Source organism: Dicentrarchus labrax, unplaced genomic scaffold (assembly GCF_905237075.1).
Source record: "Dicentrarchus labrax unplaced genomic scaffold, dlabrax2021, whole genome shotgun sequence".
Taxonomy (NCBI): Eukaryota; Metazoa; Chordata; class Actinopteri; family Moronidae; genus Dicentrarchus; species Dicentrarchus labrax.
Genome location: NW_026136709.1, coordinates 13,100,820 through 13,127,856, shown reverse-complemented (window position 1 = coordinate 13,127,856; position 27,037 = coordinate 13,100,820). Strand labels below are relative to the sequence as shown.

Genomic DNA, 27,037 nt, shown 5'->3' with positions numbered 1-27,037 from the left:
AAGACATAGGGGCATTGGTAGGAAAATGAATGGGGGAGAACAGTAACACTGGTTGAGGCCAGATTGTGCTGGCAGCATGTGTAATGATACTGTATATTACAGTATGTCATGTTCTCCCGTACAGCTGCTGTTTTTCCCCCACTATCATTTCCTCACAATCCCTATTTTTTTCCAAATCGCTGGCTTGGCCCTCCCATCTCCTTTCCACTAATTTGCTCATTTGCCAGCGACTGCGTCAACATCAGCAGACACATATCCAAGAATGTAAAATAAGCACTAGTTAGCTCTGCTGCCCCGCACGCAGATCATTCTCCTTCTGGCGTATGTTTGCTTGACAGAAGTAGTAGTGGGTCTGTGGACTGCTGTGTATGAAATAAAGAGTGTGACCTCTTTGACCTTTTAAGGGCTTTAGCTCTTTTAATCCATTCTTCCATTAATCCACACTGTTTATAGGAGGCTGTCTGCTTGTGCGCTTGTCTCTAAAGGCTGAGATTAGCCTCCACAGACCTTTCACTCTGTCACTCAGGCACAGATGTAGCTTCACTCAGACACAGTAGCTAATGTTTTTTGTACAGTTCTCTCACTGGTCATGTGATACGCTCTGTGATTTCATATCCTCACATGACCTTATAGTACTGTACCTCTGAGCCTGTGAAATGCTGACTGACAGCTGGGACTGACTATGTTGTTTGGGAATCCAATCACCTACGTAATGCAGCCATCAGGGAGTGACATCGACAACAACTGTTAGCTCTTTAATCACCCTTGGCTGAAGGCAACAGACTACAGCCAAAGCCAGTGTGTGAACATTGGCTGTTTTCCCCTGGAACAGAGTGGTATACAGGATCAGACAAGACAACAGCCCTACTCTTATAGGGGACAGGTTGTTCTGTGCTTCGTTGTCGCCGTCATTCTGTCTGCGTGTCGCGAGCAGCCATGCCATGTTGGCAGAGAGTTGGGGATAGAGCAGGGGATGGGAGGTGGTTGGCATTGCCTTAGCAGGGACTCAGCCAGGCCTTGTGGTGGTAGCAGTGGAGAAGGGGGCAGGGCAGTTGAACGTGATGCCAAGCCAAGGTCAAACAGCTTGGCCCAGAGCTGAGCACTGGTGTGAGGCTGAGCTGAGCTCCATGCCCAGACCCTCTGGCACAACACAGATGCTACATAACTTATCCATTCACTGGCTATGACCATGAGAAGCACACAGGAGTGGCCATGACAGAAAGTAAAAAACAGAAAACTCTTAAAGCGAATAAAACTTTAATTCCGCTCACTGCCATCCAGTAATACTTTAATAGTTTAATAGTGTATTTGCTCCCTGAATAAGTCCTTTTGTTGATGCTAATTTCCTCCTAATTCTCTTTACTTGTGTTGTGCAGAAAGATCCTGAGAAAGAAGGATGACTCAGTGAACACTCAGCACACCAACAGCCTTCCCAAATACAAGAAGGTCAAAGAGACTTGCCAGCAGGCGGAATTCCAGACACCCTGCGAACAGCCTGGACAGGTAAAATAAACACGCCCATGTGCACAGCTTATTTCTGTAAACTTTTGTGAGCAGAAATGAGTTCCCCCAATATCCACTAAGGAAAATTTCTTCAGTTCTTTTTGTACAGTAGTAGTAATGAGTACCTCTCTTGAAGTGACCTCTATGCCTGTTAAACTATTCCACAGAGCCTCAAATTAAATAGTCATTTACAGTACATCAGTTGGTTCATAACAGGATTTTGCACTGTTTTGTGGTGTACTCATTTGTTGGTACTTCCCTTTCATCTGTGCCAATTAATTTCCTGGCAGACCAACATCCAAGTACTACAGTATGTGGCCTTACATACAAACCAGAACAATACAAATTTTTACAAGTTTCAGGTAGTGTTAAATGATGGGCAGGGTTTCTGAGGGTCTGACTAATGCAATCCAGATCCAGTTCACATAAATGTGTGTATATAACAGTCAGTTGTTAAAGACAGCGATGGACCAATTCTAGTCGAGCTCAGCAGTGTGTGAGAGTGGGTACAATATGCGTGTGCACTTGTATCAATGCACAAAAGATGTGTAGAAATAAAACCATTTACAGTATACATCATATGTATAGCTGCATTATCAAGAAGTATAAGATTTGGTCATAAAGGTCCCGTCTGGCATGATTTAACATGGCCTCCCAGTGAGTAGCCTGAAAGCCAGTGGGGTGGGGTGTTTTGTATGTCTTACTAAATTACAGGGGGGGTGGTACTTACACCCAGCAGGCAAGTGCTTCATCTCTCTTATTCCTGCTCCTCTTCCTCTGTTGACTCACCTCACTGTCACAGAAATCTTTGGCTCAAACTGTGGCATTGTATTGAAGTAGTTAAAGGGATGTTCAACAAGGACATTAAACCTCAGCCTTGAACTCAATTTAGGTTAAAATGAGAGAAGTTTTGTTTTTGAAAAGCTGTAAAAGTTGCTGCCTCTCGACTATGACCACACGATTTTGGTTCAGACAGACCAGAAATTTATAAGAGCACAGCCTCTATTGTGTTTTTGTCACAGAGCCGTTGCGGTCCCTCCGAATCGATCATGTGATAACGGTATGGGTTTGTTGTGGGTACACAGATTTACTCACCAGGGACATGGAGAAACCTCTGTTACTGTATGTTTTTCAGGGTACATGACAGTGTGAGTGACTTGCGGTACTTTGGGTCTTACTCTTACCACTCCTCTTCCCCAGTTTCTCATCCATCTCTGCTGCTCCAGTGGTACTGTTTTGCCTTAAAAGCACTCACAGGGGGGAGGGGGAGGGGGAGGGAAAAGGTTAAAGAAAGACAGATTGTTTTCATCCCTGAGTGACATTACATCTCTGTCTCTCTCCCTCGGTTCTCTCCGTTTCTCTAATACTGATATAACAGATCTGTTTGGCCCATAAGGTCTTCGTCACTATATGAGCCTTCAAAAAGAAACCTGATCTGCCTTATGGCCCTTTGTTTGGACCCTCATTCCCACACTCACCACTGATCGTCTGTATTGCGTTCTGCAGATGTGTCTCTTCCATTTATACCAGACCTAAGCAGCGGTGCTGCTCACAGAAATTAGCCTCAACTTTCTTTTCCTAGTGGGAATGAATGTCAAGAAAGACACGCAGGATGTAGGCAAGTGCGTGGATATGTATTTACACAATTACACTGGTGACGCACTTGGCACAGACATACCCAGTGTGAGAGTGATAGGGGTTTCCACTTTATTTCCTAGACACCAGACAGGCCCAGTTCATCGCATGTGGTTGTTTTGGTTTATCTTTCCTGCTGCTTTTGGATGCCATTCTTTCCCACAGACTGAGATTTTCCTGATATATATGTCATAAGCATGGGTTTCTCAACAGTTTCTAAAATCACATCAAAACAAAGTCTTGTCTGAGATATTGGTACCATCTATAGCAAAACCAGAAAATCGGTTCATTCCAAAAGAGATACAGATCAGGGATATTTTGGATTGTTCAAATTCCTAGAAATCTACACATCGAAATGAAAAACTTGAGTGAATACTTTTTCTCCTTGTTTATTTCTGCTTGTGGTTGTTGTTGACAGAAGTGGCATTGTGTAGAGGAGATCACAGGGAAATGGAGGATACAGAAGTGTAAAGGCGGTTCAAAAGAAGGCTCCAGGAAGAGGGCCCGTAGCCTGAGGCCCCGTAGCAGTTACGACAACAGAGAGAGGGTCTGTGACTGTGGGGACGCTGGCTTTAAACCCTCCAGATCGGACCGCCGCTCCCAACGACAGCTCTCATCTGGCCAGCGTAAGTAGACACGAATGTGTTATTTCTTCATCAAATAAGAATTCAAGTAGGATTTTTGTGGTTATTTCAATTTAACAGTAGGGGATCTAGCATAGGCAGACTGCTTCAGTTAACGTCCAGCCATTTCTTAACTCATAACATCGTATTGATGTCTGTCTCTCAATACCATTTGAAGAAAAAGACGTCTGTAAAGGCTCGAGGCTTGATTTCCTGTAATGGATTATTTATGCTCTAAAGGGAGACAGATGCACAGAAAAGGCAAACATCCTGCACAAGTCCAGCAATTTGTTCTGTGGATGTTGTCTTGTGCGTGTATGTGTGCTGCTGAGATTGTGGTTTTGAATGGTTTGATGCCCTCTAGTGTTGTTTAGAAAAGGTGCAACTGAAGTATTAAAAATCCAGAAATGGCCCAAGAATTATATTTAATATCCAGAACATTCAAAGGCAGACAATGGGGTTTGATTTATCTGGAGAGTTATTGTCAATGAATATACTAAATTAGTAAAATGGGATCAGGAAAGCATTGGTTGACTGATTGTTTTGTTGTTGTTTTTAATAGGTTATCGGCCACGTTTTGTCCACACCCGGCCAACCAGGTCTCTGTCTGTGGAGTTTGAAGGTCAGATATATGACATTGACCTTCAAGCAGATGATCAGTCAGCTGTCCGCCGCCGTGTCATCTCAAAGCGTCACTACACCCCCGAGGGCACAGAGTTTGATTTGGGCTCAGATGATGGTTCAGAAGAAATGCTGGCAGATGACACCAATGCTGTGGGATACGCAAACTCTGTGAAAGTTACCCACAAGTAAGAAGACAGACTCCCTTTAAATTGAATCTCATTTACAATACATATAAACAGTATGTCCGTGATGAAAAGAGCAGTGTTTGACGGGTGTTTTTGCATCTGTTTCAGGTGTTTTATTTTGGTGAATGACAGTGTCCATTGTGAAAGAGAAATCTACCAGTCCTCCAGAGCTTGGAAAGACCACAAGAGCTATGTGGACCAGGAGGTGAGTGTACGAAACTCAGACCATAAGCCCGGCACTCACTTAAGGTCAATGATTTGTCATAACAGATCAAAGATTATTGATAGTATTTGTTGCGTTTTTAATCCCAGATTGAAGCACTTCAAGACAAAATCAAAAACCTCCGGGAAGTAAGAGGCCATCTTAAGAGGACACGACCAGACGAGTGCGACTGCGGAAAGAAGAGGTTAGTCTTTTGAATATAACCTTCAAAATGCAATTCTGTCTTTCATGTTATTTCTATGCAGACTGTTTAGGTATCTATACCTTCTTTAAGACGTGATGCAAAACCCTTATTGGAGTCCACGCCTAAAAAAAGTGTTCTGTCTGGTACTTAGTCTCTTTCTCTGTTTATAAAACCAGCTATTATAGCAAAGGAGACAGAAACAAGGCAGAAAGATTGAAGAGCAGGAAAGATCAACTCCATCCATTTAAGTGAGTTTTCTCTTCCCCTTTAATGCGCCATTTAGTGTCACCCCTTGCCTTGTTAATTAATACTGACCATGGCTTGCAACTTCTATAGAAAAATATTGTATCTTTAGAATGGTGTTTGACTGTACATTGCTGTTGTCACTGAATATCTGCATGTTAACTGCATGTCACGTTTAAACATAAAGTTCACCTTCATTTAAGTGACTTTGTAGTTCCCAGATGACCAACCAGCATGTGTGTGTTTTGAGTGTGTACTGTGGCCTTAAAAAAAAAACGAATTATTATAAGCGTGTTATCTAGCTATTTTCATTCAGTGTCCCTTGTACTGAATGGAGTTTAAATGACAAAGCAGATGTATGGCTATGGACCCATTTTGTGTGTGTGTGTGTGTGTGTGTGTGTGTGTGTGTGTGCGTGTGCGTGTGCGCGCGTGTCTGGAAGTGATTGAGTCGCATGGAAAGATAGAATGACTCAACAGAGGGGGAAATCAGTCAATCCCTCAAACACAGTGATCAACTTGCACCAGGAAACATTGGGAACAGATTATGCCAATACAAAGCAGCTGCTTTTTTCTTCAGTGCCTGCTCTGTGTTCAGGCAAAGAGGAAGAGGGGGACAGTGGCTAGAATATCATCCCAGAGAAAATTGGACATAGCGAGAGCTTAAACATGAAAGTAAACAGACTGTCACATCCTGGCATCGCCGGTGCCTTCTGGAAGTCCCCCTCCAGATCTTCCATCGCTGCGGTTGCTGGCATTAAAGAGGATAGGAGCTGATGTCATCTTTGCATCGCACTGTTTTGTAATTCTCTCACGTTCCTGTCCGACAGGGAGGCTGCACAGGAAATCGACGGGAAGGCCCAGTTGTACAACGAGATCCGCAGAAGGAAGAAGGAAAGAAAAGAAAAGAAGCGGCAGAGGAAGGGAGACGACTGTAGCCTGCCTGGCCTCACTTGCTTCACACACAACAATGACCACTGGCAGACTGCTCCTCTCTGGTCCTGTATGTATATTGACTTCAAGCTCATATTTGTACGGCCTGTTAAGATATTTGTTAGTAACTGCAGTGGAATTGACTACAATGAATCTCTCAATTATTGTCTAGTGGGTGGATTCTGTGCATGCACCAGCTCCAACAACAACACCTACTGGTGCCTGAGAACCATCAACGAGACCCACAACACACTGTTCTGCGAGTTCTCCACTGGCTTCCTGGAGTACTTTGACCTCAACAGTGACCCCTACCAGGTGGGTGAACATCTGTCTACAGTCATTTTCAAAATAGCACAAACTAATAGTTTCTGTGTGAAAGTTAATTTCTTGTGTTTGTTTTACCTGTGCAGCTGACCAACGCGGTGTATGCAGTGGATCGGGAGGTACTGAACTCTCTCCACGCCCAGCTGATGGAGATGAGGAGTTGTCAAGGTTTCAAGCAGTGTAACCCTCGCCCAAAAGGCTTGGATACAGGTAAAAATGCTCATTTTCAGCCTGTTCCTACCAACCTAAAAAGTTTGTTTATGTGGAGTGTTACACTGGGTTTAGTGGTAGTTGTTATGTCAACAATGACTGAAACAGATTTTACAAACAGAAGAATTAGAGTGAAGAGAACAGATGATTAAATTTTAATTAGGTTGAGTTGGGGGGGGGGGATTGACTCTTTCAGTCGTGGTCTTCTGTTGTGTTTTGAATCTGTTTCAGTCTCGGTGGTGTGTGTGTGCACATATCTGCATGCTGCATGTGTTTGGGGATGATCCACTCAGTGACATGTGCCGATATTTCAGGTGGAGGTCCAGAAGTCATCACCGAGTCCTGTGTGTGTGTGTGTGTGTGATGTGTGTTCAATATTTGATTCATGATGACACGTGAGAACACACTCTGACCTCTCTTTCTTTCTCAGCCGAGGACCTTCAACTCTGCTGGAATATTTTCCCCACATACACACACTTGAGTTCTAGCGTTTTGAATAGTATTTTACAGTAAAAGTAAGCCCATGTTACATTTGTAGGTCCTGGCCATCGTCCTCCTTCTGACTCACTGTGCTAAAGATATTATTTGGAGGATGCTGTCATCACAGCAATTGAGGCTGTCACTTTATTTGAGGCCGTCATGCATCGCTGCTATAATCAGTTTTTTTTTTTTTTTACTACCACCTCATGGTCCAAGCATCCTTACAGAGCAGACATCCCAGGGATGGAGGTGGTTAATAAGTAAAACCACGATGACCAAAGCCTGTAAGGTTCGTGTGTGGCACGAACTGGCTGCGTTGTTTATGTCCTGGGGATAAAAACTTAATGTCTGTAATTACCAGCTGGAGAGTGGAGCACTGGAGCGGCCAAGCTGCTCTGAGAAAACTGATTGTGTTTCAGTGCTGGCATGCTGGACTTGTCAAAACCATGCCAACACATGTCACATAGCAGCCTAAAATCTCTTACTTGTACTGGCTGCCCTTGCTCGTTGTGATGCCAGCATCGTGAACCAGTCAAATTGCCGTTTTGATGTTTTTGTTGGAGGAATAGGTTATTGAATTTTAACTTGCCCGGTGAAATAGATTTAGCAGTCACTTGCATCTATTTACGCAGTGTGAGTTTATCACCTGACTGGATAACCCTTGTGTGTGTTTTTTTGCTTTGAAGGGGAAACCCCGTTGAACTCCACACCTAACATACAACTCAATTCTGATCAATCCTCATCCATCCAGTCCAATCATATGACTTCTCAAACAACTTCTCCCTGTTTTCAAACCCAAATCTCTTTTCTCCTCATTCCTCCCTTCCTCATTCTGATCATCCAATAATTGCATTTCTCCATAGGGAGTAGCAGCCGTGCATGAAGAAATCTTCAGTGTGAATGATCTATTTATCTCCCTCCCATATCTCCTTGAATCAAAGCATTAACAATCGATTGCTCTTATTTTTCTGATCAGGAGGTAAAGATGGAGGAAGCTATGAGCCACACAGGTATCCACCAATTTTTGTTTCTCTTCAGTGGCTTTTTTCTTTAACACCTGCATGGGCCGATTTGCCTCATTCCCACTAATACATCCATCCATGGAGTGCTGGCGCTTAATCTGTGGCTGCATGCTGGGAACACGCTAACAAATCATAACAGATGATGTGTTTTTTTCTCATTAAAGCAGCTTCATTTGTTGTCACCTCTGTGCACACCATCTGCCTTCGCTTGTATCTGCTGTGTAATGTCAGTCTGCAGCTATTGAAACATATAATCAACAGTTCAGATATTTTCTGCTGCGTATTTTCACACCTTTTTGCTTGTGCAACGTTTATAGCAGTTGAAATACAGACTCAAAAGTTGATCCTTTTTTAGCTATTCTTATGATAGCATGGCTAAATAAGAATTAAGAAGTTGTATAGGGAGGTGCTGAATATGTGCTTCTACTTGAGACCTACCCAAGCATCAAGTGCACGTGAATGACAATGCATGATACTGTATCATCCCCCCTCATGCATCACATTGTACATGAAAACTAAAAGGATGAAATCAACATTTTGGGAAATGAGCTTAATTGCTTTCTTGCTGAGAGTCAATGAGAAGATTGATACCACTATCGTCTGTATGTTAAATATGAAGCTTCAGCCAACAACCAGTTAGCTTATCCTGGCAGGAATTTGCTTAGCAAAACCTTAAAAGCTAATTAATTAACATATTATATCTTGTTAGTTTTTTTTTTTTTAGTCCTGCTAGCTGTTTCCCCACTGCTGAACTAAGCTAATCCTGGCTGTAGCTTCGTACATGTACTTAACAGACAGATATGAGAGTGGTATCAGTTTTTCCTCTCTCACTCTCGGGGCAGGGAACAAATGAGCAAATTGGCCAAAATGTCGAACTATTCCTTTAATATCATTTCATAATATCATATCATATACCAGCCATATCCACAAATAAACAGTCATCATCACATTAGTGTAACGTTACATTCAGATACCTCTCATATTTTGCTCATGGCCATTAGCTTACAGTAGAGTGGACATTTGAGTTGCTGTGACCTCTCTGTCCTCCCACTGACCTCTGCCCTTTTGACCTCCGTTTCTGGCACCTGCTTACCAGGCAACAGCAGCATCGAAAGTGGTCAAAGAGGAGACCAAGCCTCTCCTTCCTGTGAGTCCCTAAGCCTCTGTCAAACCATCTCCGTTCTCTAGCTGCAGTAGTTACAAGAAGCTGATCTCACAAAGAAAGCCAGCGTAAAGTGGCGCTGATGCTTCTTCTCCTCAGTTTTTACCTGCAGACATCTAACTGAGCCAAACTCTTTTAGCCTTTGCTATGATTTCCTTTTATCTGCTGCTTTTTCTGATAGGATTTCAAATTCCCTATTTTTTTGGTGTGAGGTGGGGATACACCATTCAGCAGCAAAACTCATTTTCCTATTTTTTTTCCCCTGAGCATCTTCTTGTTTTGTTGATCACATTTTTGTTTCCTCTGTTTTTCAAGTTCTCTTATTTCAGGTTGCCTGACTTTGCATTTCAATCCAGTCCAGGCTTATCATTAACTATGCCATTCTGTTTTTTTTCTTTTCTTGTGCAGCTCAGTATGTTAGTCTATCAAGATGATCATCATTTTTTTTTCTTTTCAGTCTGTCTTTGTAATGTGAATTTCTAAGGCAGCATGTGTTTGCACTACTCATGGCTTGAGCTTAGTGTGGGTGCTGTGTTTATCTAGTTTATCTAATGCTGCTTTGAAGTGTGTGTGTGTGTGTGTGTGTGTGTGTGTGTGTGTGTGTGTCTGTGTGTCTGTGTGTCTGTGTGTCTGTGTGTCTGTGTGTGTGTTGCTCGGGGCCTCGGACCCCATGGAGCTGGCTACTTTAGTAAGAGCCAGAGGCTGGGCATGACTGCATGTTGTCTGAGTAAACTTGAATAGAGCTCCCTGTTCTTTGTACTTGAGATGCTTACAGTCGTCTATTTCTTTGTTTTTGGCAGCACACCACCAATATGGGACGGACGACAGGGTTAAACTACCCAACTTGACAGACGAGGAGGTGAACTGGCAGGGACTGGAGGATCTATATAGCATAAACGAAAGCCTTTATGAATGTAGGCCTGAGTACAGCCCCAGTCCGGACAACTGGGCCAACTTCCAGAAGGATGTAGATAATATATTTGCACTGCTACACGTTTTAAATAAATTCAACCAAACCCATGAGCTTGACGACTCCACCCTGCCAGAGCTGGGCTCCGGGGCCGGGGGTGGAGGCCTTGAAGAAGGCAGCGGAGAAGACTCAGCCTTGGCCGGCGACGTCTGGCTCACAGAGGCTCGCCTCACCACCCCCGCCCCCAGCAAAACGCCACCAGCACCCCCTACACCCAAGCCCACACTGGAACGGAAACTGGGATCTGTTGTCAATGACCTCCCTGAGAGGCTTTTAAACAGACCTGGGGTGTCTGTAATGTCACCGGTGACGGTGTCATCGTCGGGTCCAGGAAGAGACGGGGTTATCTTCAGTAGCGACGTGTGGGCGCAGCAGCTGGAGGAGATGGAAGGAGATCTGTTTAGCGGGAACGGACTGACGGAGCTGGAGACACGACACGACAACCTGCTGCGAACTCACAACAGCCTGCACGGAGAGGAGACCGGCCCTCAAGGTCTTGGGCTGGGCCTGGACCTCGAAGAAGAGGAGGACATATTCCAGGCCCAAGGCTACCTCCCTTTCTCCCCACAGACACTGAGACCCAAGGGGCAGGCCAGCACCACCGGGAGCCCCCCCACCACACAGACTAGCACCCCGCAGAGTGTTGTGGTACTACAGGTGCTGCCTCAGGCGGCGTTGCCCCTCACCTTGGACTACGAGGGCAGCGGCTCTCTGCCTCAACCCTCCAATCAGACCCTCTAAGGCAGACGCACGCGCTGGCCAGCCAGCCAATGAGCTGCCGGTCGCCATAGAGACACAGAGACACAGTGATTAGGAGATGAGCTTGCCAAGAGCAATGGCAAGTGATGCCACCTCAGTCAGTCAGAGTTGTATAATGAGTATTAAAGTTATTGTTTATTTTTTTACAGGTGCCTACATTTATTAGTAAACAGTGTTATGTTTTTTTCTTCAAATATATATTTAGAAAAGAAAAAGCCTTAATGCAGCTAAACTTAAGTTTTGGTATTAAAAATGATTTATTCCATATGGATAACACCATTGATGTTTTTAATATGTTTTTTATGAAAAACAAGTGTGAGTGGTGAAACCTTTTCAACATCTGAACGAGTAGCTAGCATCAGTCAGCTTTAGGTACGCTCCAGCCTTTAAAGGATGTATGGATCACAGGACGCTCCATCAGAACACTACCACCTCACCACTGTATATAAAGGCAACATTGGACCCCAAATGCACTTTTGAACTTTTCCACATTATGACCTTCGCCCTCCACTTGTTTGCGGATATGAAAGTTGTGTCCATTGTGAAATCAGATTTTATGAATACTTTTTAAAACTGGATTGTCACTCCAGAAAAAGTTACAGATTCAACAATGCACATCTGTTTTCTTATTTTGCCGCATGGGAATATTTTTAACTTCTTGCCATTTGTCATTAAATAGTGTCAGACAATTTGGACAATCACGGTTCACAGTTAAACGGTTAATATACTGAATAATACAGCCGCAGCAAAACACATTATACACTATTTACGGATTAGTTACACCACTGTACCAGCTCTGTTTGTTTTGTAGAGTCACTTTTCACAGCGTTTGATTTGTAACATGAGTAAAAGTATCCTGCCTAATCACAAGCAAATGCGTACACGATCACCAGGGGTTTGAAAATGTTCATTGTGTAACTTTTGGGGAAATATCACCAATTTAATCATGTGGTGTATGATGTAGTGCTTTGATAATCCAGAGTATAGTGTCCCACACGGCCAGTGCATTTAGAATGTGAACTGTATAGTCCTTTAAAACTCAGTATGACAGCACACTCTGTTACAGCTTTGTCTGACGGTATAGTCAGTGAGACACTCAGATGTAGCCTGAAGTTAAATATTTCAGGGCCATCGAGGGCAAAATGTTTAACCTTTCTTCCAGTAGTTCATCTTTGCTGTTGGTTGTAGTGTTGGTGCTTCTTAAGAGCGACTGAGATGTTAGAAAACCTGCAAAAACCTGATGCTGTCCTTTTCTTTCTTGACAGTGTGTGTAGAAGTGTTAGAACAAGTCTGGTTTCAGGAAAGCCATGAAGCTGAAATAAACTCTTTCAACCTTCCGGGCGATGTTTTGGACTCAAGTGTTGTTGTACCACTGCATGTCACTGTAAACAATGTGTAATCATTCAAATCAGCCGACTCAATTTTTACATTTTTTTTTAATGACAAATATCAAGTATTCAAGGCATTTGTAAACCAAGTGTTCACAAACATCAATTAGACTTCTGCTCCTGAGGAACAAAAGCAATAAGAGCTCTACTTTCAGGATACAGCTTCTGTTCTGTCCAGGAAATTCACTTTCAGTTCAAATACCGATGAAAGGAAAATGTGTTAAAGCAAATCTACGTACAACCTGAAATCATCTGTCAGTAGTCTTTCAGGCATTGGAACAGCAGGACGCTGTAGTAGGTGTACAGTAAAGGCAGATGTCCCTGCATTCACTGTGTAATAATCTGTGTGGCATCACTGGATGATTCTCCACCCTTCCTTCATGTATTTTTACTCCATGTTCATTGGGTATTTCATCAGAACAGGATTCCTTAAGTAATACATAATTGTAAGATGACTCAGGAAGGATCACATTTAGATTTCGAGTCACATTAGCAGGCGACCTGATCAATAATCCAACATTGGTATTCCCTTTCTGAGCCTGAGGAATACAGACCACTAGAGGAAAGGCAGAGAATCATTACAGATGGAGAGAAGGGCATTCTGGGTAGCATAACTTCAGAATTTAAATGAAGTCAATTGTGTGTTGTTGACAGAAAAAAAAAAAAAAATACATTGCAATAACCCAACTCCCTCCCCACATGTAAAGCGAACTCTTCCCGTGTGAATAATACTGTTCAGGCACCGCGAGACGAATCCACCATGTTCTTTTGTAGTGTTAAGCCTTTTTTTTTTTTTTTTTTAAACTACAATGTTATGGGATTAGTTCATAAATATGCTTCTAACTATGTGTGAGCTCTATAATACGCTTCATTTGCTTTGTCAATATTTACACGATCACTTATGAATATGTCATTTGAGGTACTAAGTCACGATAATACTAAAATGAGTCACTGCCATTACTGCTCCATAATCTTCACCTGGCAGAGTACCATGAATCCTGGCCAAAACTGTTAACTTTTAAAATGTATTCACTGCATCAGATTCTCCATTCCTTTGCAAACTTTTATAATTAAAATGAAGTAAAACTGATCAGGATATAAAATACATATAACTTTATTAAACTTATTCTATATTTACCCCCTCCAGAAAAGAAAACCAATACTAACACAAACATGGTCTTCAAAACATGTGCCACAGATTTGACTTTTTAAACATGAAACAGCTTTTTCTTTTTTTAAAAAACACACAGACCATATTCACACCTCTTCTGTTTCTCTGCCCTATTCAAAGGAAGGTAAATCCATCAGATACTTAAAGAAAATAACATGAGCCCAAGGTAAAAGAAAATTAAACAACTATTAAAACAGTTAAGGCTCATGCAAGCAATGTGTCTCTGTTCAGGCACGTTAACCTGATCCGGACTTCACCGAACTAGCAGACAGAATCTTAAAATACTTAATCACGTGACTTGCGAGCATAAATGTCAAAGACAGCGGGTCATCTTTTTCTCGGGTATATCTTTGGGAAACTGGAGAGCTAAATTCAGTGCAGTGATTAAGTTTAATAATTAACCTTTTAACCAAGAATGTCATAGTACAGTAGGTCTGACAAACCGCAACATTCACTGGCCTTCACACAATCATCTCCCTGTCCACTAGAGGGCGCCAAACGCCCAGGAACTAAATAAATCAACGTCAGATTACTCTTGCTGATAAAAGGAGGTTCACTGTTTTTACATGCTTGACGCACTAGTTTATTTTTTTTTTTTAAAAGCCTAGACTACTAGATAACTACTATGTACATCTGATGACCAATAGAATGGAGAAGCCATTACAATACAAAGCCGATTGTTGCGCGAGATTAGATACAAATCGTTTTACTTTGAGGAAGTTGTGGTTAAAAGTGGGTCGAATTTGAAAACAGCTGTTTTGCCACATTTTGTTGAATCTCCACTCCATTATCAGTTTCAAGTACACTCACATCTTTTGGACAAACAGTAGCTTTAGCACATAGTCAGAGATGAGACACCTTTCTTGTTCCTTTCTCCTGTTTGGCTAATTATTACACATTGTAATAATAAAGTAGTGTGATGTGTAATGAATACAGATTTCTTGCTCACTGACAAGACGACTTGTCATAGAAGAAAAACGCTGTACCGTTGGTGCTTGTTGCCTTTTAGCTACATAGTTACCTTGCCCAGGCGAGGAACTGTGTCCACTGGGCGCAATGACTCGAGCTCAGTGACAACCGTTCCCCAAACACAAAAGCTGAGGGCAACAAAGCAGAATATTGTCACTCAACTGAGAGGACAGTGGCTGGCTTTCTCACTAGCTAGCATTTACCCTGGTAGCTAGCTTTGTATACTGGACTGGCCGAGACAGCCTGAGAGGCACTGTTACGAAAAAGAAAGAAAAAAAGGAGGTGAGAGGATTAATTAACCAGAATAGAGAACAGGGTGGAATGGCTCGAATACAAGACAGATTGCTGATATGTTCACAGCTCAGACTGTAGGCAAAAGTGAAATTATGAATGAGCCAACAGTAACGTGTGTGTGTGTGTGTGTGTGTGTGTGTGTGTGTGTGTGTGTGTGTGTGTGTGTGTGTGTGTGTGTGTGTGTGTGTGTGTGTGAGAACTGAGCAGGGAAGAAGAAAGAGGTACAGGTGTAGGGAGCTGTACAGTACTGAGGAGGGAGGAGCTGTACATAGGATCTTGCATAGTACAGGTTTGTCAGTTGTGCTTTAGATGCTGTGTTGATGACGACTCATCTGTCTGTACAGAGATTTTAATGCCCTGCTCTGGAAACAGTAGCACCATGTGATGTCTTTACATCGTCCGAACCTTCGAGTGGAGGTCTGACTTTCTGCGTGGATGCTGCAGCTGATGTTAAGCTCACTGAGTCTTGTGGTATCATAAACAACAATGAGCAGCCCTTTAAGGATGGTGGCCGCGCCTGTGCCTCTGCCCGTAAGTCCTACAGCAGCTACGGAGCCCCGTCTGGTGTCAGAGTGGCGTACAGCGGACACCGTGTGGTGTAGAAACACAAACAGGAAGGCACATGTCACAATGGACCCCCGGAAGGGAGGCTTGGCGTGCTCTCAGACATGGGCGGAGCCTCTGTGGTGATGCGGCAACAGGATGGGCGGGGTTATTGCTTTGAGGGCGTTGCCGGGGCAACTGAGGCTGCTGTGGCCGCGGTTGAGCAGCAGGGCGGCGGGAGGGTCGGGCCGAGGCGGGATGAACACGGGGCAGGAGCGCGTGCGCGCGTGGCTTTTCTGGCCTCCGGCGTGGCAGATGAGCTCGCTGACGGTGCCCAGCGGAGGCAGGTGCTGGCGCCAGCGCTCGGCTCGGTCCTCCTTGTGCTTGATAGAGTACCAGGTGAGAAAGATGAAGATGAAGCCGACGAACTTGAGGCTGGCGGCGAGGCCGAAGTAGACGAAGCGGAACGAGGTGACGTCGTACTCCCAGCAGGAGCCGTGCACGCCGCAGTCCTGCTGCCACAACATGCAGGTGGTGTCGATCACAGCACCAAAGTAGATGGGCGTGGGGATGTAGGCTGAGGGAGCAGAGAGATAGTGTGATTAACAACCTTAATGACCTGTGCCCCAATTCCAAAATACATACTAATTCTACAGTGTGTTCACACTGCTTAAAGGCCTTGAAAGTATTGTGTGCCAAATTTGAGTGTTTTGATTAACTGATTATTTTTATAGTTTGTTTTTACATTTCTCAAAATGGGTGAAGCTCAGCTGGAAAAAGGTGATGTAATTTGAAGGGCTTATGTCACCAAAATCAAACCACACCCACCCAGTCCTGATGAGTTTGAGTGTTAACAAAGAATGACTGTTTTGTTGCTTGTTCAGCTTATTTCATTTTAGAGAAATACTTGATTTCAAATCTGAAGTTTACTCCATACAGCCATGATTTGTGAGGGTGCTGTTGATACAGACTATTGCAGCATAATACAAAACAAATGGAAAATCCTAGTATTAAATCTATGACATTTCTGAAAGCTTCGTATTTGTAAAGTTTACACTTTTTTAGCATGCATATTGTATCATTTCCTGTTAGTACAACACAGTAAAGTGCATTGATTCAAACTATACTTGCTGCAAAAACACTAGATTATGAGAAATTGCATAAAGCTCATTGGATACATTTTGGATATTGGGATACAGCACTAAAATGATATTAGGTTGACTGTATTGTAGCACTTTTATTCTACCACTTGGTGGCACCCTTTCATGCAGATCAGAGGCCAGTCTTATACCCTTATAATGGAAGTGGACAAAATAATAGAAAAGACCTTTTAAAATAATGACTCCAATACAGCACAATCATTAACTACAGCCTTAAAAAGAAAAATACATCTCTCTGACACAAAAACGGACCATTAGTAACTTTATGAATGTAACAAAGTAACTTATTACCTAGGTTTTTAGATCCAGCTGTACAACCACACTGTGACAGCTTTATGCTCACACAGCCATACCAAGCAGATCACAGGCATGTCAGGGCAGCATTCTCTAACCCTCAGGGCTTTTCTACACTTTTCTACACAGAGTTCACAGAGGTTCATTACAGCGCTGCTTCCCTGCTCTCTTTAAAATTGCAGTGTGTTAGCAAGGACAAGAGACAGAATTAGAGCCGGAGAAAACAGAGGGTTAGAAAAATGGATTACAGACCGGCTGGAAAAGCTTCAACAATAAAAAGGAGATGAAACGTGACTGCCTGCATGATGTGTGCCAAATCCTTGAACTGCTCAGGTGGCCATTTACTGTCCGATTATTGAAACATTTATTACAAATCAATTACTTTCACTAAATTACCCTTTGTGCTTTCTGAAAATCTTTTAACCTTTAACCCACTCGTTCTGACCAAAGTAGATACAATAGTGTTAATCCAATGCACAAGGCCACAAAACATAGTGTGTGGTTCTAATATGTTCATCATAGAGCAAACATTCAGGAACTTACCAAGAGTTCGGAGCAAGACGAACTGCATCCCAAGAGCAAAAGGCCTCTCCTGTTCATCAACAGACCTGAGAAAGGAGAAACAGCACGTAAATGATACAGATTCACTGCACAGCGTCCACATAAAAGGATGCAGGAAATAAAACTTCCCATCAATTACTCCGTTCACACAGACAGAAGACTATAAGCCTTCTAAGCAGCGGAGACACAAAGTGAGACCAACAACCGACTCACTCCTGCAGAAAGAGGACAAATTAGACTCCCTGACAACGATTAGCAGATGACCGGTCCCCTTACCTGAGCGTGACGATGATGGCGGAGGGCTGGGCACAGGCGGTGATGAGAGTGACAATGAAGAGGAAGATAAGGAAAGGGATGAGGGTGTTGCAGGTGCGGTCGCACTTCCCCGACACAGCATAGCCGTTCTCGTTCAGGTAGGTTTTAACAATGACCAGCTGGAGCTGGTTGACCTGGCCACCGGAGGACGGAGTGATCACCTGTCTGCTCTGCACACAGCCGCAGTCGGTGTAGTTCCTAATCTGTAGTCCAAAACATATGGGAGTAACTCTTACTGACAATTCTCTTATTAAAGTCAGACTCAAATTTAAAGCTTATTCCAGTAAAAGACTGCTGATATTGTAGCTACATTGTAAAATGTACAAAATGTAATGTAATGTAAATTCAGACACAGACAGACAGGCACCATTTCCTTTCCTCCTGTTGTTATAATTTCCAATCTGACATTGTTGTGGAGTATGACACTTCCTGTACTTTCAGAGCCGTGGGACAATGTACAGAGAACAGGTCTTTGTGTATTCGTTATGATAAATGTGTCCTTGAGGACAGTTCTAAAATCATTCTCATCAATCCTTTTTTATTTTATAAATGGCGACATTGCAATTATTACTGAGACAGGAAAACAATGAAGCTATGAGTGCAGTGAGTGAGTGTGTTTGTGTGTGTGCGCGCTCACCCCGGTGCTGTCATTGCCCACTGTGCTGCATCCGGCCAGGCAGGGGTTGAAATAGGTAATGCCGTCGGAGCCGCAGACCGGAGCGTACTCGTGGATCCTGCAGCCACAGTTCACGTTGCAACTGCCCGTCAGGTTCCTGTGGGTCATCGTCAGTGTTGGGCTGCAAGAAGAGTGTGTTGAGAACAAGACAGACCCATTGTATCCATTTAGTAGACCACACTGGGACAAAGGTGAGCTTTTAAGGCTGGATTATTGGTGCCATTTACATGCAGTCTTTTTTTTCCCCATCTTATTTACACATTTCAATGCATGCAAACATATTGGATAATATTAAAATGCGAGATTGTTTTTCTTTTTTAATCCACACTTTGGATATGTATTTTCACAGTAATGTCATGTCAGCAAGGGGAGTCATTCAACTATCTAAAGGAGCATTTATTAATTTTCTACATTCATTTATTTAGTTTAGTGTGAGTGCAACCTCTTTTGCGAGTGTGGCTCTGCTGGGATAGCAGCACACCGTTTAGCTCCAGAAAAATGGAAAAACAATTTATGGTGCAATATGTCACATTTTTTAGACCTCATTTCCCATAAAACCTAATGCTTCCAGCTGCAAGGAGGGTAATACTTCTTTTTCCCCACTCTCCTTCCCTGTACACCATCACTCTATTTAGCTTAGTTTCAGCAGGAAAAGAGCCAGACAATATGGTGTATTATTTTCAAAGTAAATAATATTTAATGCAGAAATACAAAGCCAAACGAGGCCGCCAATCTTCTCAACAATATTTACTGTAGTCTCTATGTCTCATTAAATAATCTGCTGCACATAATCCTTTTAATTAGCTTTAATCCAGCCCTCCACCAGTTTGTGTGTTGTGTGATTATAAAAGAAGGATGGAGATGAGGAGGTTGAGGAAGTGACACCTCCAGCGACTTGACAGGCAGTGTGGGAACAGACGCTTTAACCCAAACAGGACTAGCTTCATGTAAACAGGGAGCGGTGAAGCGAGTTCTGGGTTTTCTCTGGGAGGATCACTCTGAGCCCTGCGGAACAACCGGGTACAGGCCCTAACAACACAACAGCCTGGGAGTGACACACAGAGACACACACAGAGACACAGAGACACACACACAGAGACACACACAGACACACACACACAGACACACACAGAGACACAGAGACACACACACAGAGACACAGACACAGAGACACACACACAGAGACACACAGACACACAGAGACACACAGACACACAGACACACACAGACACACACACACACAGACACACACACACACACACACACACACACACACACACACACACACACACACACACACACACACACACACACACACACACACACACACACACACACACACACACACACACACACACACACACACACACACACACACACACACACACACACACACACACACACACACCTTTCTGGAAGTTTGTATTGATCATGTGTTTAAGATGATAATTTCATATAACAGCTGCTTGTATCCATTGCCAATAGTCAAAAAGACATTTTACAACAACAAATGAAACCTTGCCAACCAGGGGAAAAAAATTATTCTTTTCTATGATAATTATTTTACGCTACCTCTTAAAATCAGTGGACCATCATTTTTTAAGACCATAAAGTTATACTCATTTCCATATTGGTTGGAACAGGGAAAGCACTTTTGGGCCTGTCCTGACATAACAGTGTCACATTCCAGACGCTGTGTGTGAGGGAGAGGGAGTGTGAGAGTGTGTGTGTGTGTGTGTGTGTGTGTGTGTGTGTGTGTGTGTGTGTGTGTGTGTGTGTGTGTGTGTGTGTGTGTGTGTGTGCAGGCATCAGCTTTGCTGGAGTCGTAGGCTCACTGCACTGACTGCACATGCCCTTTTTTTTTTCCCAGACTAAACCCCAGCCTTCACTGAAGCCTCCAGATGTTGTGTCACTGTGTGCAGGCTGCACTGCATAAAAACCCAAACAAACAGAGAGCCAAAGAGAGCGGGTGGCCCAGTGAAGTTTAGCACTGCGGACACTAAACAGGGAGAATGATGGGAAACTAATTCTGAGGTCTCATTTTCTTAACAGAGGAAGTAAAGATTTTATTTTATTTTTAAGATTAAGTCAAATCTAACTACACAGCAGGTTTTAATTAAGCCCACAGGTCCAACTCATAATCATGCCACACTTTTGCAGATATTAAAGACTATTAGATAACTTAATGGCTCTGAGAAGGCTGAGAACCTCTGGTGTTTGTCATGTCGTTTTTTGTGAAATAGTCTCCAGCTACGTCTAGACTACGGTGTGAGTACAGACGAGTGACACAAAGAGTGGGCTTGGGCTAAACATTCCTCATGTGGGTGCTACCAGTGACTAGTGACCAGTGCTGTTCATAATGAGCAGCTCAACTGGCTCACACATCTTGTTGACCCCTCTATAAACACCAGCTTAAACAAAGACTACAGTTACTAATGGGTCAGCTATGGGGCTTTAAAGGGCACACAGACTATTTGGCAAATAATCACTTTGATTAACGCACTTACGTGAAAAGTAAATTTCACAGAGGTTTAGCAGTTTCACCTTTGTGTGTTCAGTGTTCAGTGAACTTTGGAGATGGTGCAATTGGCTGGCCTATTCCCACACTCTAGGTCCATGTACAAAGTATGTCTTTATATGTCTAATACTTAGACTATATGCTTGCAGAATTAACTTGAATTTTTAATTGAATGTGCTGATGTTTGTGTATAACACTTGGCATGACACAGATGGGATATTAACACAAATGTTGTGTAAAGCGATCGCAGCACATCATCCAAGGTGACTCCATGCATGGTGCCTCTATGCATCTGTCTGAGTGCGTTCTTAACCGTGTGTGCCAACAGACGTCCGCTCTGCATTTCTGTCCGCAGGGCCTGACACATGGGATTGTTAACTCTGCAGCCTGGCTGCTGATATGGTGTCGACCGGTGGCTTCAGAAATAGAGGTGGCAGAGTGATTCACCGGAGCCACGAGAGCAGATGCCAGTGTTGCTAATTATTGTCATTCGCACTCCAACACAACGCCACAACACATGAGGATGATGGGAGAAGTGACAGCATCCCAGGCCCACACCCTTCTCCAGTATGTGTGTATTTCAGATATCACTTCAGATGCAGAATAAGGTCTCCTTTAAAATGAGCAGTTCATAAGCAAATGTATACCTGGCTCCTAAGTACCACACATAAAACGATTAATATATACAATATTAATCGTCTAGTATCGTCTAATAGTCTTAAAGGAGCTTACAAATCAAAAAGCAAATGCAAAAGGCTGACACTTGCTCACACAGGAAGTCCTTACCCAGTGGTGTAGGGTATGTTGATGCCTCCTAAATTGATGCTCTCGCAGCCCACTATGAAGAGTGTGGAGAAGCAGAGCAGCGACACCCCACTGCAGATCATGGCCAGCTTAGCTGACTCTCTGGCACCGAGCTTCAGCTTCTTGATGATGTAGCCCCCCAACACAATGCCCACCCCGGCACTGGGTACAATGATCACACCTGTGAGAGATCAGAGAAAAGAATGAGCGGTTGAGATGGAGGAAAAACTTCAGAAGTGTTGAAAACGGCACAAAAATAGAGCAGCTTATTTGTGTTGTGAAAAAAAATGTTAACACTGAATTAATTACTGTAAAGCATGACTGACTAAGTGTAATAGGCATCTGATCTACAGTACTTAAATCAGGCACACTACCATGAATAACATGTCAAAATGTGAGGCCTTTTATGAAAGATTGTGAATAGAACTTTCCAGCAGGTGTAACTATTGCTATATATATATATATATATATATATATATATATATATATATATATATATATATTAAAAGTGATAGATGTTATGATTATGTTCTGGGGTATTTGAGGAAATAAGTGTGTACATTTACCACCTTATTCCGAATGCAGGCATATTTTATGTTATATTTTATATATGTTATAATCATACCAGGTTACAGGTTTGTTTTATTATCATTCCTGGTCTCCAGACTGTGTGTCTGTGTATGCATACTTGGTCACAGTGCGCAGGCGGCTCGCCTTTAGGTTGCATTTTCATTCAATTGATGGTCAGGACTGGTACGCCTTGCCGGTGAGTGACTATAAACTAGCATTGCTAGTAATTCAAATCAAGAATTAATATCACATGAATGATTGTATAATTTCATTACCTAGCTACCTACCTACCTTACCAACTAACTAGCTAATTGTCAAGCTGACAGGCTAGCGTAGCGGTAGCAGTCAAGCTAGTGTGTGGATGCTTATTGTGTATGTGTGCGCAATAAAAGTTCATAAAGTGACTCGAGTTGTATCCGCCGTACTTGTCCTGAAACCCTTCCAGTGGGGAGTTTATTGAGTTATAGCAGGTAGCTTAGTAAAAGACTGGACATTGTGTGATGTCTTGTTGGACACGGTTGCTTGAAAGAGAAATGTCAATCTCTTTGCTGTATCAGTGTGACCAGGCTACGCTAAAGGCTACCAGTGAGTCATTTCAGGCTGTGGCACATGCTCTCAGTCTAGTCTCCCACTAGAGCTAGTCTAATTGACAGCATGAAGAAAGGAAAAGCTGGCTGCTGGCAGGATGGGCCGGGTGGAAAGTGTCATCGGCCGGGAGTAAAGGCCTGGGGAAGCTGCAGCCCTCGCAGCCGGGTAACGAGCAGGTCAGTCAGCGGAGGCGGAGGGTCGTCAAAGATAGAGGATCAACAGAGTGAATTTAAGAACAAGTGATTTAAGTATGAAGAAATGTCATCTGGCTTCTCCCTCTGTGTGTGTGTGTGTGTGTGTGTGTGTGTGTGTGTGTGTGTGTGTGTGTGTGTGTGTGTGTGTGTGTGTGTGTGTGTGTGTGTGAGAGTGAGAGAGAGAGAGAGAGAGAGAGAAGAGAGACCAAGAGGAAGACAGAGAGGGAAAGAGACAGAAAAAGGGTCTCTTTGAGCATGCTCAGTGAGAGATGGGCAACAGACAGCTGTGGCATAATATTATCCTGTAAGTGCATGTTTCTGTGCTAAAACCTTGTGCTTTCTGCAGGATTAAACATGTACACAGCCAAAGCAGATATCATATCACAGGCACATACACAGTATGCTGTAGTGTTAAATGCCACATGAATGATTTACACATTTTATCTGGATTAACTGTTTTGCTGGCATGAATGCGAGTCATTTTTCTGTAGTTATTTGATAGAAATGCACACTTCTATGCATGTCGGTGATAATCTCTTAGAGATCCTACATCAAAGAAACTGATTCTTGTGGCAAACATTTAGCTACTTACAATTGCCGACTACAGTTTGTACCACAGAGAGAGAGGAAAATGTCTGAAAGGAACAGTGGCTGAGATTAAAAGAGCCACCAAGTGAAAAAAGAAAAAGTTAGAGAAACGGTCAGAGAGCAGCAACGGCAGCGTGGGGGGAAACTGCAGCTGAGGGAGGCGTGTGTGATATGTTACAGTGCTATTTCTGTAGCAACATCTAATGAGCATGTAGCAGTGGTGGCTCTTCAGCCGGGCATGATACACACTCATCAAGGTGGTAATTTGCAACACTTCCATTAATTTCATTTTGACAGCTTTGGTTTCTTTATTACTGTGTTTTTATGATTTGCTTCCTACAGATTCAGAAAGACAAAGCTGTGACATCTTTTCCTTTATATATACACACACCCTTCTGGACCTGGCACTGTGGCTATTGCTGCTTATTCTAAATACACAATTATTCTCCTATTTATTTCTAGTGAGGTGGTGTTGCTGTCGGAAACATTCATTCATTTGGTTCCATTTTGGATCTTAAATAAAGTTAGTACCTGAATTTGTTGATTTTTGGCCACAAAAACAAGCACTGATGTAGGCTATTATCACCTTTTAAGTTGATAAGACAAACTTGTTGGCATACCGTTGCTCATTGCTAACGTTGTCTGTCTGTTGTTTGGTGCTGGGCAGCCTCAAATGGACTTTGTTTAAATGTTAGCATGCTAACATGCTAAACTAATATGGTGAACATGGTATACCTGCTAAACATCAGCATGATAACATTGTCATCAAAAGATTGTCCATGTACAGCCTCACAGAGGCGCTAGCATGGCTGTAGATTTAGTTTTAGTAAAATAATTAATTTACACAAAAAAATAACGGTCTGGTCTTCCGATCATTCCTAAAAACAATCCCTCACAAACAATCATCAGGGAAATGTCACCGTTGGTCAGTCCATCTGGTTGCCCGTGGAAACACTATGCTCCCATCAACAGGAGTGCCCTCTCCTCCAACCATCATCACATCCCAGCAGCTTGGCATCGTTTGAGTAGCCATGGCAACCGCAACACCCGTTTGCCCTTACCCCTTGTATCCTGGCAACAGGCAGATGAAATGAGGTATTGTGTGTGTGTTGGTGTGCATGTGTGTGCGTGTGAGAGAGAGATGACCATATGTTAGCCAGCAGAAAACTTGCACACACATAAATACACACATATACCTTTTTTCTTTCACAGGGATAATTGACTTTTCAATCACTCCTTGTTGTAATAATCCTGATATCAGATGAGTTGTGTATTAGCATCACTGGCTCCAACAAGACTGAAGGATTAGACTGGTTCCTTGTACACTCTACATATGTGATGCACAATTTACAGGAAGAGCAGAGGGTAGTGTGTGTGTGTGTGTGTGTGTGTGTGTGTGTGTGTGTGTGTGTGTGTGTGTGTGTGTGTGTCCACATTATCACATTATGATAAATGTGTCTCCCGCAGTCAACAGAGACTTGTGTGTTACAGTCAGGGGGATGTAATGGAAGCTTATCACTGAATGAAAGTCAGCCAGATTCTATGACTCATAGTGCTGCTGTCTGACAGTGAATCACCGTGCGCACGTGGAGAGGTGAGAACAAATGTGAGCTCAAACTGGTACAGACTAATGGTGCATATATTATGCGATGATGTATCATCGCCCTGTCCACAATAAGAACCCACAGGATAAACCCAAAGAAAGCAACAAATAACATAGAAAAAAAATGTTTTCACTGCAACTGAAAAGTTATTTTCTAAATACATTATAGTTTGAGAATGTATTCAGGAAAATATTTTACATGCAGATAAATTTAAAGTGTCACAAATATAACTATATTTTCTTCTTTCTAACTGTTTAACAACGCAATAAAGAAATTATCTATTACCTTTTAAAATGCTGCAGACTAAAGTAATGCATTCTAATCAACTCTGTGCAAAGGACAGTTTTGCCTCATTGATCTAATAGTTTGGGTTATTTCGGATCTTTGCAGGGACAGTTTGATTAACTATGAAATGACTGCATTATAGGCAAATAAACATACAATTTCTTCGATTTAAGATGTCCAACATTTCTTTCTCACTGCTGGAAAGTCATGGCAGAGCTTCCGGAGGAGGAAGATGTAATTATCTCTATCCTCCACCGGATTTTCCTCACAGTATTTGTGCTTTTAAGTGATGAAACAACTACTTGATTAATAAATAAGTACTTGATGGACAATAGATCACAAATTATTCTGATGATATGGTACCAACATGTGTATTGTTTTCTGTGTAAAATGTATTTTATTGCTCAGAACATATTGTAAAGAATTCCTCATTAGGCACACACATCCTTGAAGGCAGCCCACAGGGGACAGTGACTGCAATGACTCAACAGACAACTCAAGAATATGTCTGACTGCTGTACAGCTGTGATGAAGTGAATATAATAATATATGCATATAAAAGGAAGAAAAGGTAACAAAAACAAAGACAGTACAGTACACACACTTACCAGTGTATATGCTGGCGTTGGAGGCAGGGATGCCAAACTGTGACTCAATAAACTTGGGAATGAAGGTGATGAAGGCAGTGACGATGGCACATTCTGCCGTGTAGGACAGGCTGACGAACAGGAAGGTCATGTTGCTGAGGATCCTCAGCGCTGCCTTAGGGAGGTCTGGGGAGGGATACAAGACAAGACAAGATGGAGCACTTCATTACGGTGGTGCGGTAATTAACACACGATCAGTCTCTTAATTTGCCTCTCACTCCCACACAAACTGAACTCCATGGAATCATCAGAAGAAGAATCATTACTAGAAAGCTGTAATTAAGGGAAGACAGAAAAAGCTGTATCTGTAACCCAAATAAACCTTATGTAATGATAACCTTAGGTAATAATAGAGTGAAGTTAACACCATCTTTAAATGTCTCTGTAACACACTGTAATAAACACTCACATTCAAACGCACATTCAACCTTGTCTCATTAAATCTGGATAAGTATCCTTGTTTCAAGCACCACTGCAGAAGCAAACACTAACACATATACACACACACACAGATGCTAGTTGTAGCCTGTAACCCTGTCACGCTTTTAGAAACTCATATAGCTAGCAGCAAGATTGCTGTACAATGCAACTAGATCATGTGCATCTCTGCTGCAAGCCCACAAATCAAGCTCCACAAATCATCCTTGGTTCATCATAACAAGGGCAAACATGCCCTTTATATCTTGCTTGAGGACAGTGTCCATGTGATTCATTTGGTTGACATGACGCAGAATGCCCTCTCATCTTGCCACTCAAAAGTCATGTGGACAAACAGTAAGTACATTACTG

The 27,037-nt window shown here is 42.7% G+C and overlaps 2 protein-coding genes across 6 annotated transcripts in view; one reads left to right on the top strand and one right to left on the bottom strand.

The window, feature by feature from the left end:
* sulf1 (sulfatase 1) overlaps positions 1-12,416 on the top strand; it is a 36,495-nt gene extending 24,079 nt beyond the window's left edge. For 2 of the 5 annotated variants that reach the window (XM_051410304.1, XM_051410303.1), the window contains exons 10-19: positions 1,377-1,503; positions 3,557-3,764; positions 4,324-4,570; positions 4,679-4,775; positions 4,883-4,977; positions 5,154-5,225; positions 6,050-6,222; positions 6,325-6,467; positions 6,563-6,686; positions 10,151-12,416. In XM_051410304.1, coding sequence (XP_051266264.1) covers positions 1,377-1,503; positions 3,557-3,764; positions 4,324-4,570; positions 4,679-4,775; positions 4,883-4,977; positions 5,154-5,225; positions 6,050-6,222; positions 6,325-6,467; positions 6,563-6,686; positions 10,151-11,061 — 2,197 coding nt within the window. In that variant the 3' untranslated portion in view covers positions 11,062-12,416. Of the gene's footprint in view, positions 1-1,376; positions 1,504-3,556; positions 3,765-4,323; positions 4,571-4,678; positions 4,776-4,882; positions 4,978-5,153; positions 5,226-6,049; positions 6,223-6,324; positions 6,468-6,562; positions 6,687-8,142; positions 8,177-9,284; positions 9,336-10,150 lie in introns of all 5 variants that reach the window. The other 3 variants (XM_051410306.1, XM_051410307.1, XM_051410305.1) reach the window with 3 other exon arrangements.
* Positions 12,417-12,496: 80 nt separating this feature from the next.
* LOC127369209 (solute carrier organic anion transporter family member 5A1) overlaps positions 12,497-27,037 on the bottom strand; it is a 40,603-nt gene continuing 26,062 nt past the window's right edge. The window contains exons 5-10 of the mRNA XM_051410311.1: positions 26,210-26,374; positions 21,755-21,953; positions 18,412-18,571; positions 17,736-17,977; positions 17,442-17,506; positions 12,497-16,021 (exon numbers count right to left, since the gene is read on the bottom strand). Coding sequence (XP_051266271.1) covers positions 15,564-16,021; positions 17,442-17,506; positions 17,736-17,977; positions 18,412-18,571; positions 21,755-21,953; positions 26,210-26,374 — 1,289 coding nt within the window. The 3' untranslated portion in view covers positions 12,497-15,563. The remainder of the gene's footprint in view (positions 16,022-17,441; positions 17,507-17,735; positions 17,978-18,411; positions 18,572-21,754; positions 21,954-26,209; positions 26,375-27,037) is intronic.